Source organism: Pholis gunnellus (assembly GCF_910591455.1).
Source record: "Pholis gunnellus genome assembly, chromosome: 20".
NCBI lineage: Eukaryota > Metazoa > Chordata > Actinopteri > Perciformes > Pholidae > Pholis > Pholis gunnellus.
The window spans coordinates 14,729,087-14,747,536 of NC_136547.1; the positions used below are offsets into that span (position 1 = coordinate 14,729,087).

At 41.3% G+C, this 18,450-nt stretch overlaps 1 protein-coding gene across 1 annotated transcript in view; it reads right to left on the reverse strand.

Annotated features, from left to right (window-relative positions):
- Positions 1 to 18,450, reverse strand: part of cntnap2a (contactin associated protein 2a) — a gene marked incomplete at its 5' end in the record, with an annotated part of 287,105 nt that overhangs the window by 5,118 nt on the left and 263,537 nt on the right. Inside the window, 3 exons of the mRNA XM_079181068.1 lie at positions 9,596 to 9,689; positions 16,584 to 16,717; positions 17,702 to 17,935. Coding sequence (XP_079037194.1) covers positions 9,596 to 9,689; positions 16,584 to 16,717; positions 17,702 to 17,935 — 462 coding nt within the window. The remainder of the gene's footprint in view (positions 1 to 9,595; positions 9,690 to 16,583; positions 16,718 to 17,701; positions 17,936 to 18,450) is intronic.

Below are 18,450 nucleotides of genomic sequence, written 5' to 3' on the forward strand. Positions count from 1 at the left end.
GGAGGGAAAAAGCGGAGGGGGAACATACACTGACATTCACCTCTATTGTTGAATTAAGAGGATGAATAATGAATTAACACCCCCTTCACTCTTACAGTCTGTCTCTCTCTGTCTCTAAATTCATTCTCCTATTTACAGGATGCCTTAGTAGCAACGGATGTGGATTCATATGTATCTTAAGCAGAAAGCATCAGTGCCAGTTTCAGTCTCCACGGCACACAGAGAGGAAAATAAGATTAGCCTTTGAAAATGTTATTTCATAGATGGTACTTGTTGAGGTTTTCCAGGCAAATTCATATGTGCCTGTTCAAATGCAGCAATTTGTGCACTTTTAGATCTGTGGCACAGTCTGTTTCTCTCTCTCTCTCCTTTAACTTTCATCTCTCTTTAGTTTTCAAAGAAAACGACTTCACACACACTGAGCAGCTGGCCCGCTGAGCTCAGTCCAGCCAGTGCTTTATCCTTGCTCAATCTGGGGATTATATGGGCTGTTTGTAGGTTGAATAGGTTGCATATTTTCCAGTATTGACAAACATTGTCTGTTATCTGGAGGTGAGAAGTGTTGACTGGGGGATTTGTTAGTTTTCTCAGAGCTGATATGATCCACGGGGCAATCATTAAGACAATGTAAGTGTTGAAACCACTCAGCATCATTCAGTGCTTGTCTAATGTAGGCTCACATTAACGGTCATATCAATCAGCAAAAATGCTTCTTATATCTTTGAATAAATACAAAAGAAGATTCTTGTTGGCTGTTGTTGTTGTTGGCACACAGGCACACACGCACAGCGCACACAAACATAACTGCGGAGAATATAAAAGAGAAGAGAAACCGCAGGCAGCAAACAAAATGATAAAAAGAATCTCTCCAACACCTACAGTTCAGTTAAGACTTAGACGCTGCATAAAAACAAACATCCTCAGACACGCTCCACTCCAGCACAAACCTGGACTGATTTCAAAACAGCCAAACTGTCTTTAGCACTTCTCGCAGAGCCGCAAAATTGCTTATTCCTTCACATGAACCCTGTGTGCAGACGGAGCTGGGTTTTAGTGTTAACATGCGCGACTGCTCTGCTGCTACACGACTGAGCCACACCCAGAGGGAACTGCTGTTTAGACAATGCTGCAGCAAAATATGAACAAGGGGTGACTAACAGGAGTACTGCTGTCTGTGTGTCTGTCTGTCTGTCTGTCTGTCTGTCTGTGTGTGTGTGTGTGTGTGTGTTTATTTATTGACATGTCAGTTGATGGGGTTCTGAGTATCTGGATATGGCATATAATGTAATTTTCTCTCTTTATTCCATTTTGGTGGGTCTAATACAAGTGTGTGTGTGTATTAGCGTGTGTGTGTTTGTACACTATTGATTGTGCTGCCAGGAATAGAGCTCAGCACCATCTGAGTCTTCTACGTATTCATCATCTGACCAGACCTCCTTCAGACACTTGCATTGTGTGCATATTCACTGTATACTTTATCTGTGTGCTGAAACAATCATTTGACACAGGCTCTACAGTTTAGTTTTCATTTCATTTCTTCGATTTGGTACTAATGCTGCTGGCACGTGAAGCGTGCTCTGCACTGTGGCTTAGCATCTCCTGTCTGATACGGTCAGCCATTTTTCTGCAGGACCAGAGACGAACGTTTCTGCTATCATTCACTTCACACCTTGAAAAACGGTGTGGATGGCGTGTACGTGAGCGTGCGTATGAATTTGCATATACAGTACATGCGTAGGGGTGTGCAGAATAAGCGGAGAGACACAGACACAGTAGGGAAAGAAGTGCACAGTGAGCAGAATACTGATAACAAATACAGAATATGAATATGAATACAAGTCCTCTCTCTCCCGTATGCCTGAACATGTGTTGATCACTGCAGAGGCCGGCGCGTGAATACTAATAGGCTCTCTGTTGGGAGGAGTATAACAGGCTGCTTAGCATACAATGCCGGTGAGTAAATAGGCGAACAGCTTCCCTTGTTTCTGTTTTTTTTGTGGCCAGTGATTTCACGAGCAGTTGTTCCTTAGAAAGCAGCATGTTTTCATTTTACGTAACATAATGTTGCCCATAAACATCACACATGATGAACCGGGGGCTGCGTTGTCACTGATAAGAGGCTTCGTTGGTTTTTATGGCATCCTATCCATCTAGTACTAATGGAGGAACAAGAGGTGAACACAATTACATGTCTATTACAATCCACTATATTAGCCCTGCAGAAACACTGTGGAGTTGTGATTGTTGACAGTTCTGGTGTTGATTCAGCTCTATGAAATATTCTACAGGAAGAAAAGAAGTAACATGAATAGCTATTTAAATAAAATCAAACCGCAAACAGTGGCTTATAAAATGACCAACACTTCTCTAATGCAGTCTCAAAGACATCATTGCGATTATAACCTTTCCATGTTACGTTCTTGCCGACAGAGCTTTATACAGTATTTTACACCTTCCTCGAGTTTTTTGTCTATCCCCATTTCTCAACACTATACATTACAAGTAATAACTTTTCAGAGCCAGTCACCACACACTGATCTCAAGGCTTGTAATCCCTTACCCTGGAAGTCTTCTAATGGGGTTTTCCAGACTGATCAATAAAACTAGTACACACTCAAACCTACAGCTCCACACTAATCATGATTAGAATAGAGCAGAGACTAATCCGTTTGGCTTCAGATTGAAATAATGAAATGCACCATCACATATGATTACAACTATTGTCATACCACGTGCCATATGGGACTCCTCACACATCCACCGCCAAACACACACGCGCTGACACCATCACAACAGCAACAGGGTCAGCATGTTGCTCAGAGGATTGCACCTTCTGATTGTGTGTCACCAGGGTGGCACATGAATAATTCAAAAGGTGAGGCAGCACATAAAGCTGTGACGACAGGGCTGGAGTGTGGACAATGGATTGTGGTGTATTTTTGTGTTTTTTTTTGGGGGGGGGGGGGGGGGGGGGGGGGGGGGGGCGCTGGAGCTGGACGAAATAAAGACGGGAAGATGGCAAGACCTGCAGAACTAGCAGAGAGGGAGGGTGTGGCTGCCTCCCCAAAAAGGGCTGGTAGTGATGGGAAAGGTGAAAGCCATGGGAGGAGGAGGAGAAGGGGGAAAGACAGACATGAGTGTCTCTAGTGGGTGTGTGTGTGTGTGTGTGCGTGGGTAAGTGTGTGAAAAAATAGAGTGGGAAATAAATGGGGTGACAAGAAGGGGCGCTCAAATGGAGGGGCAGGGTAGAGGAGATCAAACACAGTTGCCATGGCTACAAATGGAAGCTGATGTAGAGGTGAGAGACAGAAAAAGAAGGGGGGGGGTTAATGAAAGTATGATGCATTTGAGACATATCAAAGGAATATCAATGTGAATCCACCCACCACACCCTCTGTAAAACCAAAACTAATATTTAACATGTGGTAATGCACACGCACGAACACAGTCGCAGCAGAGAGAGAGAGAGAGAGCGAGAGAGCGAGAGAGAGAGAGAGAGAGAGAGCGAGAGAGCGAGAGAGAGAGAGAAAGAAAGAGAGAGAGAGAGAGAGAAAGAAAGAGAGGCAAATTCAAAAAAGAGAGAGAGAAAGAGAGAGAGATAGAAATTAAAAAAGAGAGAAAGCTGTAGAAATGAATCTATGAAAGAGAAAAAGAAGAAAAAATTAGCTTTAAAAAAAAAAAAAACGAGTGAGAAATAGTGACCTACAGATGTGAATAGATAAAAACAGACATGTAGTCAATGCTCTTATAATCTCTTCAAATCTATTTGTGTAATGCTTCCTTTTTCTTGGTGTACATATATTTTTATACTTAGTTTGATACTCAAGTCAAAAACCACAAACTGACCACAACTTTTCTTCTTCCTCTCTAAACTGTTGGTATGAATGTCACTAAAACGACATGGTGACAAACTGCAGTGAATACAGACAGTAAGTAAAGATAGCAGGTGAGGGGTGTGGAGAAACAGAGTGATGAATTAAGGAGGTGAAGAGGAACGGATGAACAAGGAGGGAGATAAGAGCTGAAGTAGTATGTATGAAGTGTTAGTTTTAGACATGTAAAACACACCTGGTGGTTGCAACGCCCTACTGAGCACACACATGCAAACAAACACAGGTGTATTCGTCAATGCCAGCTCTAGCTTCCTCCTCCAATAGGATGTCAGGTTGTACAGACGGCAAGCCAAGAAACACAGACATAACAGAGACGCGGCAACAAGCGGTAAAATAATGATTATACAACTCATTTTTCCTTTTGACTCAAGACAGACACACCAGGGTTCTGTTCAATTTGCCTGCAATCCAATTACTTCAGGGGTGGATTCCCTTTGAAATGATAAAGCATCACACATTTGGCATAATGTCAATCTTGTTTAGCAGCAAATTTAATACACATTTAGTGTAACAGCAACGATGGATTACTCAGACCTTGGCACACTCATGCATAATGCAAGGACACACACACATGAAGATATACAGGTATATATACACACACACACACACACACACACACACACACACACACACACACACACACACACACACACACACACACACACAGATGCATTTAACTATAGTTACCTATCTGCAGTTTGTGTCAGTATCTGCACACAGTATGTGAGGCAAAAACAGCTTCCTCTTCTCTTCTGGGGCTCGTTCTTCCTCAATGTGCTATGTGGATCTCTTGACACGGTACCACAATGATGTCCCTCTCTCTGTCTCTCTCTCTCTCTCTCTCTGTCTGTCTCTCTCTCTCTCTGTGTCTCTCTCTCTCTCTCTGTGTGTCGCTCTCTCTCTCTCTCGCTCACTGCAGTGCAGTCCCACCCCCACTCCGACACAGCAGCTGGAGAAAACCTGGATCCTGGAGCCATACTACCATGGATCAGGACTCACCAGTATTAAGTACAACTAGTGGTGATAGTCAGGGAGGATGACATCATGCTATCCTCCCTGACACACGCACACTCATAGAAAGCAGTGGCCACGCACAGGTACGTCCACCTCAATGTAAAATCCGTACTGAGATTACAGCGATTATATAGCCTGGAGATAGGTAGGAGATAGAAGTACTCTGTGGTATCAGCCTCATCCAAAATCAGGGTTCATCAGCGCTTTAATCAGAGTCGGGACGTCCGGTGGCTCTGCCCAAAGGTCACAACACAAAGGCATTGAACCAGTGGCTGCCTGGAAGGGAGGAAACTGATAGTACTTCATCATGGCATGCTTTGGTAACCATTCAGCGTTGAGTAAAGTACAAGTGATTTGTACTTGATAAAGAATCAATTCTACAATGTGCGAGCTGACTCCTCAAAAAAAAGAAACCCCCAAACTTATCAACAGCCCAATGAAATGATTTATGAATGTATTGATGTTTCAATCAAACACCCTCATCAACTTATGAAGTGGCATCTGCTGAAGGTCTGTAAATTAATTTGCCGTTTAATTGGAGTGCTGTCCTGCTGAACTTTTTTTAAAAACTAACTAGGTCAAATAGGAAAAAACTGCAAATAAGTCCTTTACTATGTGTGGACCATCCACTTTATATATTCAAACGTGCTCATGTTCATAAAGTCTCTGTATGACAGTATGCTCTTGAAGGTGTATGTATAAATATGTAAGAGTACTTACATTTTATATACACATATATATAAACAAATTAGTTTATTTGAGGGAATATAACCACCTTTCACCAATGAGAACAATGTTGATTTAAATTAGTATACACTCAAAACACACAGACACACATATATATATATATATATATATATAATTTCATTTTGGACAAATATCCATTGAGCCTGATTTGTCATGTGACAAAGTTGACCGTATTATGATCTGGCCTATTGATAGAAGGATGAGCAGAGAAGGATACCTTGTTCAGTGGACAGATCTACATATACAGTGGTGATATTCATTGTTTAAGGTGTTGGCAAGACGTCACTTGTACAGGCACATGGTTGAGAGTTATGATTGTTAAAACAGGGTTATACAGGGCACTTGCAGTTAATACCACTAATAAGGCACAAAAAAGGCAGTTGGTTCACATCCTGCCCTGCTGAAAATGGTTCCGATTATTCCTTGAGGGTCAATGTATGTTTTTAGGTGAAAGAAAAGGTGCATGAAAAGCACAATAAAAGCACGTGAAAAAGGGAAAAATTGGAAAAAAATTCTGAATACAAATAATAGCCATTATGCCTTAACATGTCTCAGAATAAAGCCATTACACCTGTAAATGTCGGCATGACTTAAAGCCTGTGTAAAATAATTGGCAGCACCCACTGGCTGCAACGTGTTAAATGAGTGTGGGCAGAGTTAACAGAACAAGAGAGGCCAGCGGCATACAAAAATAAAATAGGAGAAAAATCCCAATTTCAGTGTGGTACTGATGTACATGTCCTTTACAAGCAACCCTGAGGGCTACAATCATCTGTCTCTAACAGCACTTTCACAGTGCCACTATCTTTCTTGCTCTGTCTCTGCCTTCGGCCCTGAATTTATTCCCTTCGATAGACACGCTCACACACAGGATTTGTGGCAATGAGGACTGGGTTGGGAGTGTGCCTGCTGCTCTGGTGTGTGACTCATGTCCCCAAATCTATGGAGAGACCCAGGGAGGACAGACCTATACGCAATACAGCAACCCATCCACCAACACACGCACACACACACACGGATGCATGCTGAAAGACATGCCCACCTCCATCCTAACCCTGCATTTGTAAATATACTGTTAAGCGCTGATGTATATTTACCTTTGCACACTGCATAGGGCTACATTAAACACCAGCCTGCAGCAGTTTCAGTAGCATATGCTGTATGCTGCATGTGCTGAATCACCCCTGTGCTTCATGATCAATACCACTTTAGCAAAATTACCCCTGGCAACAAACACATTAGAGCTCATGACCCTGGACCTGAGATTTTTACTCCGACAGCTACAACAAACAAACGCAATTAAATTGACATTGGTTTTGTTGTAGTTGGTCGGTGACATTCAAACGTGCCTTTCTTTTGTCAGTTATATACAAAACTTTGAATGTGAGACTGTGCCTGCATGGAGCCTGCAGTGCGATGCAGGTATATCAGGGATGCAACAATTATTTTCCCAATTATTTGATTAAGTGCATGTTCAATAGAATGTAAAAAATATTCAGTTTCCAACAATATAAAACAGAAAAAGCAACAAATGAACACACTGGAGAAACTAGAAGTATGGCATGTTTAGCATTTTTTTTTACTTAAAACAACTAATTCATTATCAAAACAGTCATTCATTTTCTATAGATTGACCAATCAATTAATTGTTTCAGCTCTCACACTAAGCATTGTCAGGTCTTATATCTAACACTATAGATCCATATCCATGGCACAGTTTTGGTGTGATATTTTTGGGTCAACTCAGTTGAAAGTGTCTTATGTGATGGAAAGAGATGCTCAAAGAGATCGTCTGAGGGAGACTCAGGTAGACGACTGGGAAAATGAAGGAACTGCTTCGGAAAAAAGTGTCTAATGTGGAAGAAACAATACAAGCGATAGTGAAAGGTAGGCTAAATTAGTAGCAAATCACGAAAATATTCCATTAAGATTCAGTTAGTGAGGGAACGATGGCTATTGAATATTGGGGCCCTAATCAATGGCATCCTTTTGAGCAGATGTAGATAGACAAGTACGGTTTTAATGTGAATTTGTGGTACCAAGTACAGAGTTAACTAAGGAGTTAGTTCATAGAAAAAACACATGTTTACTGTATATTAATAATGGTTTATACATTTCTTTCTGCGTATCTCTCTATTCTTTAATGTCTACCTCGCTTTATTCCTACCATCATTATTCGAGCCAGCTAATCCCGTCCCACAATCAGCAGATTGTGAGGTGATAGAGGAGACGTCGCTGTGATCAGTGTGTGTGTGTGTGTGTGTGTGTGTGTGTGTGTGTGTGTGTGTGCTGTACCAAACACAGAGTCTCTGTGTCCCAGAAATAGAGAATCTGATAGCCCAGCTGTCTGACAGCCTCTCTTGTCTTTGTGGTCCCAACACTGAAGTGGAACAGATCTGATGAGATGTGCTAAATCAAACGCCTGCTTTTGTTCTGTTTTCTTTCTCTCTCCGTCTTTCTCATCCCAATGTTCTCGTCATCCTTTTGTTTTCTTTCTCGATCCAATTTACCTCCTCAGATCTCTCTGTATGTATTATTTTGTGATGTTTACGGGAGACTTATAGTAACATCTATTGATGTGTAAAGTGTAAGGCTGTTTCGGCATGTGCTGTGACTTTGTCCTGCACGTCCTCAAAGCATCTGTGCTGTGTTAGTTGGGTTAAGATGGATGGCTGTGTTCTGTGTGTGCATGTGCCTGTTCATGTGTGTGTGTGTGTGTGTGCGCACGTGCACAGTGTTGTATTCCCAGGGGTTCTGGTGGTGTGTGCAGCAGTCGATAGTTCTGGCTGGTAAGTGAAGTCAGCCATTACTTCAACCTCACCGACTTTCTCGGTAGAGGACAAAAGAGACATAGTGGAAGGAAGGGAAGAGAGCAGAAGAACAGGACAGAATAGACTGGAGCAGCCTGCAGCGGGATGCAAATAATGAGATACAATCTTCCATCAGAAGAACATTATGAGTAATTGAACTGAGTCAAGTCAGTGGGAAAAGATACACTGATGTAAAAGATTATGAATCCCATTCTAATCAGCTTCAGCACTGCAGTGTTAAGAGTTTCCTACAAGTAATGTGTCAAAATAGCAGTGACTGGGGGGATTAATATGTTCTGTTATCTAAACTGGTCAAGCCCTGAGGGAATTACGAACAGTCTAATGCTAGGCAATGTGATATCAGGGTGGTTTTAACCAGACAGACTTCATAACCTTATCAGCCACAAATGTTGTGCGTGCATGCAACTGAGATCATGTACTGCACCAATATCCCCCATGTAGTCCTCTGGCATCATCTAGTGGACAGATGAGTAATTACAGCCTCTTTTCTTTGGAGCATATTCATTTATCTTCTTCCTTAATTATTTATTATTGCTCATTCATGTGTATACTAGTGCTTTAAGAACCCGTATGTAAATTGAAATGGTTTAAATGTGTATGAATTTACAGAAATAGAATAGAATAGAGTTCATAAATACATACAGCACAAGCGGATCAAAATATACCTAGACATGACAACAGCTGAAAAACAACAACACTGTGTCAGTCTTTTCACTTTTGGACAGAAGAGATGTCAACTTGCCTCACACGACACGACTGTGGTTGTTTTTATGGAGTTTAACCCAATTGGATAAACTCCAGTTGTGGATTACAGCAAGGTCAATCCACATACATTATATACATTTGAATAACTGAATGGATGCTTTATTTTCCTGAAATTAGTTTTTTCCAGCATCAATAGCGTCGATCTGACTTTTCAGTAATCCACAATTGAATTTATTACCAGGAAGATTAGAAAGTTGAGCTCCATAACGCTGCAAAAAGCTCCTGAAGAAATAGTTTGAGTTTGGTTGTGATTGGAGTTGAGGATAAAGTAATATCATCACAGTAAGTGTGGTAAAAGCACAGTGCACAGTGTGAAAATGGTTAAATACGAGCTGACATACTCACCAAAGACTTTGCCCAAGAACAGCGTCTTTACCAGGTTGAACTGTGTGTCGGAGGCGTCTGGCAGAGTGTAGCTGACCGGAGGGTAATGATCCAACTGAAACAGTGGGAGAGAGGGAGCAAGAGATGATATATTAGTTTTAAAAGGGAGTCTGGGTATACAACTACTGATCACAGACTTTTAACAAGACACCCAGCCCAAGACCTGCATCAGCACATTAAACAAGATGATGAGGAAGAGATGGTAATTCATTACTTCCAGGCACTGTAAAGCTACAACACAGCACAGCCAAAGGCTCAATAGCTCCCTCTTGTGGTTAAACATTTTCAGTTAATAATTCATATAATTCATATGACCCAGTAACATAACTAACAAAACCAGACAGTAGACAACCAGCACTCAATAGCATCACCAGAAACTAGGAGTGAAAGATGTCCGTTATCACATTTTCATCCAAAGTCTGTCTTACTCCCTTTACCTCCCTTTCCCTTATATGTCTTGGCCAGCCAAGCAGTTTTCAAGACGCTAAGTTATGCTGCTCAGAAAAGCCATAATTTGGCATGTGAGTGACAATATACATGTTCTTTAATACTTAAAAACAAAAAGTGGAACACAAGTTGTATCCAGATGGTTGCAAGGAAATACTCAATAAATAAATAGAGGATTTCAGTTGAAAAAAGTATCTTATCAGAATAAGAAAATGTATCAATCCACCGGTGCTACAAGTGTTATCATCCCTCTCTGATCTCTCTCTATAAATCCTCGAGTGGTGTCAATATCTCACTTCATACTATCATGGTTGCTCATAAGTCCCTCTAGACCAGATTAATAAAGAAAACCCTTTAGCCGGAACGTTTTTTTTCCTATTTGTTTATTCAATCTAGTCATTGCTAAACGCAAACTCAGAAGCGATCTTCAATAATGATCCTGCAACACAAACAACTCTTCACCAGGACTCGAGAAGACATTAATTAACAATATGCAATTTCTAAAGTCTGCGGTGGGTTCAAAGCCTTTCCCGGGAACTTAAAAAAGAGCGAGGAGAAGCAGCGTGTTTACACAGAAGAGCGTCAGTGGAGATGTGAGAGCAGAGAGGGTGATGAAGGGAGGGAATACACGACTTTAATATCACTGCAACATAAATAACTTGTTATTGCAGTTTCACTGAAGTTTCTAATTAGCTTGAAGGCTGCAGCCGGCGCTATTGATGAGAATAATTTCAACCCCACAAATTGGTTTCTGTGTGTGTTCCAGAAATAAAAGATCTTCCTTCTGTCTGCTCACAGGAGAACTGTATCTCAGCACACACCCGTCAAGCAGAATGCACACCAGCGGCCCAAGCCGGGAGAGGGGAGGTTGATTGAAAACAATGACTTTTGTTACTGTGTGCTTTATTGGAAATTTGTTTCATTGATGTGCTGAATAGCTGTCGTAGCCTGCAAGCAGGGAGCTGAGCCGGACTGTCACTAAAGGGTTGAGATTTATGTGTGTGTGTGTGTGTAGTTGCTCTTGTTTACAGGTTTAAATCAGTAGAATCCTCCCATACAGAGAATTCCCTCTACCTCTCCGGTACTTTTGCTCCCTCTTTCTCTTCCTGCACACACACACACACACACACACACACACACACACACACACACACACACACACACACACACACACACACACACACACACACACACACACACACACACACACACACACACACACACACACACACACACACACACACACACACACACCATATTCTAATTTGATTCTTTCCAAAAGCCCGGTCTCAGTGGAGCATTGTGTGGGTTTTGTTTTCCACGGTGACTGGAGGGTGGGATAATGGGGAACAATTAAATTGTGTTCAGCTTATTTACTTTTATCTGAGAAAACAAATTGGCTGCACAGTCTGGGAGGGCGGTCTGAGTCTCAGAACCCCACAAAAAGGTCCACAGAGGAAGACAGCCGGGGAAGAAACCTAATTTTACCAAACTTTGTCAATTACAAGCGCAATTATTGGGATCCTTTCCTTTTACGCTGCACCATTTGGGCAACACAATTTTCTCCTTTAAGCGCTGTTGGTGCCTCTTAGGTTACATAAGGCTTACATAAGCAATGTAATCAGGCGTTAGACAAAGAGAAAATTAACAATGGGTGAAATCTTTTTCCCTAACTATGTTTCTCAAAAGGAATCTAATTTAGCCAATCTGCTGTATATTGTCAAACTAATTTACAGTACACTGAGAACTTTCATGGCAGCTCTGTTTCCTTAATCATATCTGAGGGACAAAAAAAAGATATCACAGATTCAACTTTAGAGAGGATAAGTGCAAATAAAGGCCCTTTTTCTTTCACTTCAATGATAGTTTGACCTCATTAATAAGTGAACTGAATTAATGTATTTTCCCTTTACAGAGCCAGCCACCCACACCACTAATATCAACCACTGCAACAACAATTAGAGGAGAGGAGAGGAGAGGAGAGGAGAGGAGGAGATGAGATGTTTGTTGCCTGAAGGGACTCCTCACTTTCATCTCTAAGCCTTCACAGTGTGTGAGAGTTTGAAAGAAAGCGAAAGCCAGAGTTGGGAACTTATTTTGATCCTGCCTTGATATGCCTTTGATAGCGAGCTAACCTGACGAGACCTCACAAACTGCTTGAAAACCCAAACACTTGCTTCCTGCACTGCATGCTGTATGCCTGTGTGTACATTTCAGCAGGTATTTGTGTGCACATGCAAATCCACGCCCCGGAAATAAGCCTCAGGGCTGTGATGGGGCGAGATAACCTTAATGCATCAAAGTTTGTTATTTTATTTTTGTGGGTCTACTTTCTTTATCTAAAAACAAAATCGTACTCTTCTCAGCCCCCTCCTCTCTCTCTCAGACGCTGTAGTCCTTTTTCTTTTGGTCTCCATTTCTCCTCTGCTCCCTTTTCTCTCAGATTCCAATTACCACACTCCCACTTGTCTTCCCACTTGTTCTCTGCCGTGTCTTGAAACTAAACAGTTGCTTGCCTAAATGCCTTTAAGATTTGAAGCCCTGATTGCACAGAAGTGAGACCTTTGCAGCCTCAGGTAAACAACTCCACTCACTCTTTTACCCTGGAAATTGAATTTGATCCACTGGCGAGCCCACCAGCATAACTGGCTCTTATTGCATCTGACTCAAATCTCTGCCTCTCACTCATGCTGTTGTATCTCAGATCAAAGCAGCTGTAGCAAGGCCTCTGACGAGCATGTGAGCAAAAATAATAATGAGTTGGTTAAATTTCAAATGCTTGTGGCTTGCTATAACAAAATTGGCATTTTAGCCGTTAATGCATTATGCAATAATTTGTGATCTAATTTCAAACTCAGTAATTAGCACGTCTACGTTTCAGCCAACGATAATTCAGTTTAAAGATTAAATTACAACATTTCAGCATAGGACTCATTTTGATTGACTGTAAATGCTGTTGATGGATGGCATTTCAAAGAACTTGCTGGAAACAACACTGACATATTTTCACATTCTAAGTTGATACAGTCCATTTGTTAGCAAACAGCTGCCTCTTTACACATCTAAGGCCCTGTTCAGACCTGACATTAACATGCGTCTTGAGTAATCCGATCACTGGTGGACAGCTTAAAGTACAGGTGTGAATGCACCCAAAACCCCATTGAGGACACATCCGATCGCTCAGACCAGAGGTGGTCTTGTCCAGTGTCCACAGGACTGTATCCTGGGCCCCAGAAATAAAGCTCCTTGCCCCTCCTGAGATCGGGCCTTTTGTGCTCTGATTAATTTGACAAGCAATTAACACACCAGTCATAATTTGGTTTGAATGAAAACTCAAACTCCTGACGCACGTTTTTATTTGCATATAGAGCGGAGAGGTGAGAGCCGATCTCAAGTGGTCACTCGAGACACATTCTAATGTTAGGTGTGAACTGACGTATTTAGAGCTGTCCACTTGTGATCGGAACACATTGTCACGCATGTTAATGCCAGGTCTCAACAGATACAGAGTATAGTTGATCTACAGTTTATTGTTTCATTGGTGAATCGTGGCATCTGCTTTGGGAAAAATACGGTTTGATAATTAACATATTTTCTCTATATTGCTATATTTAAGAATTTAATTTAGTTTTTTGCAATTGCTAAAACACAATTTCTGAAACTAAGGTCCTCTTTGTGGAAAACCTACATATACAAAAGCAAAAACATGAACACAAAATACAAAATATCTTACATGTTTTGCATAAGCAAACATTTCATCCCAAACTTTAAACTATATACTATCTTGTGATAGTACCTTAGTGTTGTTCAGTGTTTTTGTTGTTGCTCTCCTCCTGAGCAGAACTATGTCCTGTTCCTCGCAACTCATCAATGTGAGTGTGAGCTACAGTCATGGTTTCTGGCCAAAGATAAATTAACTATAGCTAAAAGCCCTCAAGGATGTGGGAAGGCAGAAGGTAGGAGGAATGGTGAGGTAGAAGGAGAGAAGTGTAGTGGACAGATGAATTATACTGAATAATTATGAATTTGGAAGTATGGCAAGTCTTCGCATTGAGTTGACCGGACTGTCTGTTGGTATGCATGTCCACATCTGTTTACCCATGGATATTAAGGGCATGTTACCTTGAAAAGAGCCCAGAGGCAGTAAGGCAACATGAAAGTTTTACTCATCAAAGTTATCTTCGTTAGCACACCTTCTGGCTCTACTTTTCAAGCCTTATCTATAAACGTAATCTATTTCCTCTCTACATCTGACCCCCACAGTTCCCATGCTAATGTTTAGGTGGTGAACCTATCAATTAAGGAGAACAACATTCAATGTATTGTTATTAGAGTAGCCTACAGCCTGAGCACATGGGGAGTGGTAAACTGGGGATATGCAATTGATAGTTAATATTTCAGTCACACACTGAACACTGGGCTGAACATCAATATCTCAACTCAACCAGGCAACGATCAACCAGTGGAGCACACAGCGTGTGCACGCATGTATGTGTTTGTAATAAGCAAATAAGTGCTCTGTTGCTCCAATCTCTCTCCGCGCCAGTAAAAAGGGGTTGTGTTGTGTTGAAGTGCTCCCACTGGGGTGATCAGCAGCTGCAGGATGTGATTTGCTCAGAAAATGAGGACGATTTCCAATGGATGTTTCAGTTTTCAATTTTCTTACTGCCACAGTTTTTCATTGTAGTGTGTGAATGTAGGTGATCTACATGCAATGAGATACAGAAAGGGATACAGACTTATGCAGAAGAGGAGATGTAATGGTTATTGGTTGTCAAATGTACTGTGATTCATTCTGGCCAACACCTTAATGTGTGCAACAGTGAAGGAGCTACATTTGTGTTTATCAAAAGAGACGGTGACATCTTGACACGATAGCCAATTAGAAAGAACACAACTAATTACATATTCACCGTCTACTACGCGTTTTATGGACTCAGCTATATTCTATCCTGTGTCAGTATAATGCAAGAGACAAACCTTTCCTTTGAAAATAAAAACCTAATTGAGATTACATAAACATCATTATGTTTACATTTGAATCTCATTTGTCAAATATTATATTTCATTAATTTACTTCTATGTTCTAAAAGAATAAATGAAACATCCTACAAATATGTCGATTCACACAGTATTGTCATTCTCCTTGTTCATACTTCATTTGTTCTAATGTTATTAATGCAGTGGTTGGTTGCTTTGTCAAATTACATCTTTGGTCTATTGTTATTGTTATGAAATAGAGGTGATGCAGACCTAGGTCAAGTGCCTCATGGATGGAAAGTAATCCATGAGGATACCATGGATAAGACGATGGAGCAGATTCTCTCAGCATGATCATTTAATCCAAAGAGAATAAACAGGCCAGAATGAAAGCAAATAGCTGAAATATCAGTAAGAGCAAGGTTATACAAAATGATGGACATGATGCTCTCCACACAGTTGTCTGCACCCTAATTTTGCGGACAGGAGATGAGTCAATGGCTCGGGTTAACGCAATGCCTCCCTCTGGCCACTAGGGGGTAGATAGTGAGCATATGATTGAGTTACTCTGGATGTTTAGGGATGCATACTGTATGAAATGGCTGAACTATGTAAATCCTAGAATGTATGCCACTTGCAAGCAATAATGTACATGATGTGAAAACAAGGTATTCAATTTACACATTCTACAGGAGGCCATGCATACACAAACTGTAATGTAGCTTTTCAATTCAAGAATTCAAGCTTTTATCATTTTCCCTTTTGGTTCTCAAATAAGAAAAAGCAAACCATGCAACTACACATTTATCCTGATCTGGATGAAACCAGTAACTAGGTTTTACAAGCCGCTGCCATCCATTGAGTCCCCCTTAAACTGCAGTCTGCAGCCAAATTGGAGCATTTTAGCACGGAACAATGTCTGTAATAGTTTAGCTGAATTCTCACTCCATCCTTGACAGCTACTGACTGAAGCTTGGCTGTATTGATCCGCACTAAGCTGTTTAGCTGCACAAAACGCAAGAGCCAACAAAAAAAAAAAAACACCCGCACACGACCATACACACAAATGTGTGTGCGCAAACACATTGTCATGCACAAGCACAAACACGGCCAGTCTCTCTTGCTGTGTCTCATACACACGCGTCCACGCACGGCAAATACACGAAACATATGCAGCACCAACAACACAACAGTGTGCAGTCATACAACACACACAGATCGATGCATTCTCTCTGTTGCTATACTTAGGCTGTCTAGTGGAAGTGGATTAACAGTGGCAGAGGACAAGCACTTTCATCACAGCAGAAAAAAGAACAGGGCACTGCTCTCCCATTTGACTTAATGCTAATAGTGTCTGGGCGTCGTGTATGTGCGTGTTGGATGCTCTCCATGCTCTCCTTCTTTGCTTGTAATTAGGATCTTGAAATTGAAGCGTGAGTCTTTTGACTTCAGAGCATCAACTAAAAGCCTAAAATATGTGTTTGAGAGTGGTCAGATGTGTGTGTGTGTGTGTGGTCTGTACCTGGATCGTGATGCTTCTGTCGACACGGGACATGTTAATGCTATGTGGCTGTCCGTTGGCCAGGTTACGCTGGTCCACATCTATGGAAAATGGCTCCCTCAGGCCTCCCAGGTAATACCGGACCTGTAGTGAACCTGGAGACATACAGGCCAGTGGTTTGAAACCTGGTCTGGTTATATGAAACCTCACATCTCTTCTTTCCCACTTCTCTGCAATGGTTTAAGCGCGAGCTCTCATCAATAAATACCTGAAGTTCAAGTTTTAGTTTATTGTCATATACATACATTAAAAAGTACAATCGTACATGCAAATGCAATGGAATGCACTTGCCCTGTAAGCCCTTAAAACTGTATATAATAAGAATGCATAAAAGACAAGAAGAAGAAGAAATCCTACAATAATAAATCCCTGTGAGTTATTCAAAGTGCTTGCTGTTCAATTGTCTAACTGCCTGGGGGAAAAAACTGACTTCGAAGCTCTGATGCTTTGAATGAATACATTGAATTTTCTAAATAGTTCTCAAGGACTGGCTGCATAAATCATGATTGCTGAAAAACCCATAAGTAGTTAGTGTATTGCTAATTGATGACACTGAAGACTTCTTTTTTAATTAATCTTGTTCATTATCTACTTGTTTTCCTACACAAATACTCTGAAAGAACTGGATTTAAGGCCAAAATGTGAGGGTGATGAATAGAGGGTGAAACCCTGAATGACTCAGAGGGCCCACAGCTTGACTGCGACTGGGATTATAGATATTGACTATTTTAGGCCCTGTGCAGGGGGGCCCAAGAATCTATAGCAGCAGCCCTAGGCAGTGTGAGTATTTTGTAGTTCTATTTTTGTGGTTGTGCACATTGATTTGTGAAACGCTAGATGGCAGTGCCAATTTCTTTAATACTTTATTTAATCAAAGCACTTCGCTGCCTGTCAGCTGCTCAGTGGGAGGCCGCTGACTGGAGAGGATTTTTGGAGATTATAGAACTTTCTAAACTGTGCTGCAAGGAAAGCCTTTAAAAATGTACTTTGTAGCACTAACAAGCATTACTCTGTGCAGACTTCTCAGTGGTGCGCCACCACATATTGCATGTGTGTGTGTGTGCGTGTGCGCAGCTTACCATTCTGCCTTAACACCACAGCCAAATAATCCTGTGTCTTGGAGCTGACATACATCAGAATAGCTGGAGCGTTGGAGGTGCTGAAACTGAAGGCCACTTCCTCCTTTGTTAGATTCACTTCATGTGGCGTCAGCTGGTGCGTCAGGATCTTTGAGTCCCTGCTGGCTCCTGCAACTGCTTCGGGCATGAAGTTGTACTTGACCAATGTTCCTGCCTCAAAGAAACCCCCAACATCTGGGATAGAGGAGAGAAGCCAATAAGAAAATCATATTAACACACATGTGAACACAAACAAATACGATAAACGCTTGTCAATGTGTCGACGCTAACACTAGAATTATCATATTATAGATGAATCTATGCATACAAAACAGGGAAGAATGAAAAAGGAAGAAAGAAAGAACAATTATCGCCCCACGGTTGTATGTCTCCGCCTACCAATGAAGTTGCAGATTACGTCCATGTCTGTCCAAAATGTCATCACCTCATCATTTCATGTTATAGAGATTTGTGAGAAATTGTCACAATTTGCAGTTTAATTCTTGAGTCATGTCCAAAAAAAACGTGTTTTGTGAGGTCACAGTCAAATTCTAGAGATATCGCGTTCATGAGAATGGAACAGATGCGAGGTCACAGTGACCTTTGACCATCAAAATCTAATCAGGATGTTTGTGCAAAATCTGAAGACATTGCTGAGGTATCACCTTCACAAGACGGATGGACGTATGAGCGACTCGAAAACAATACCC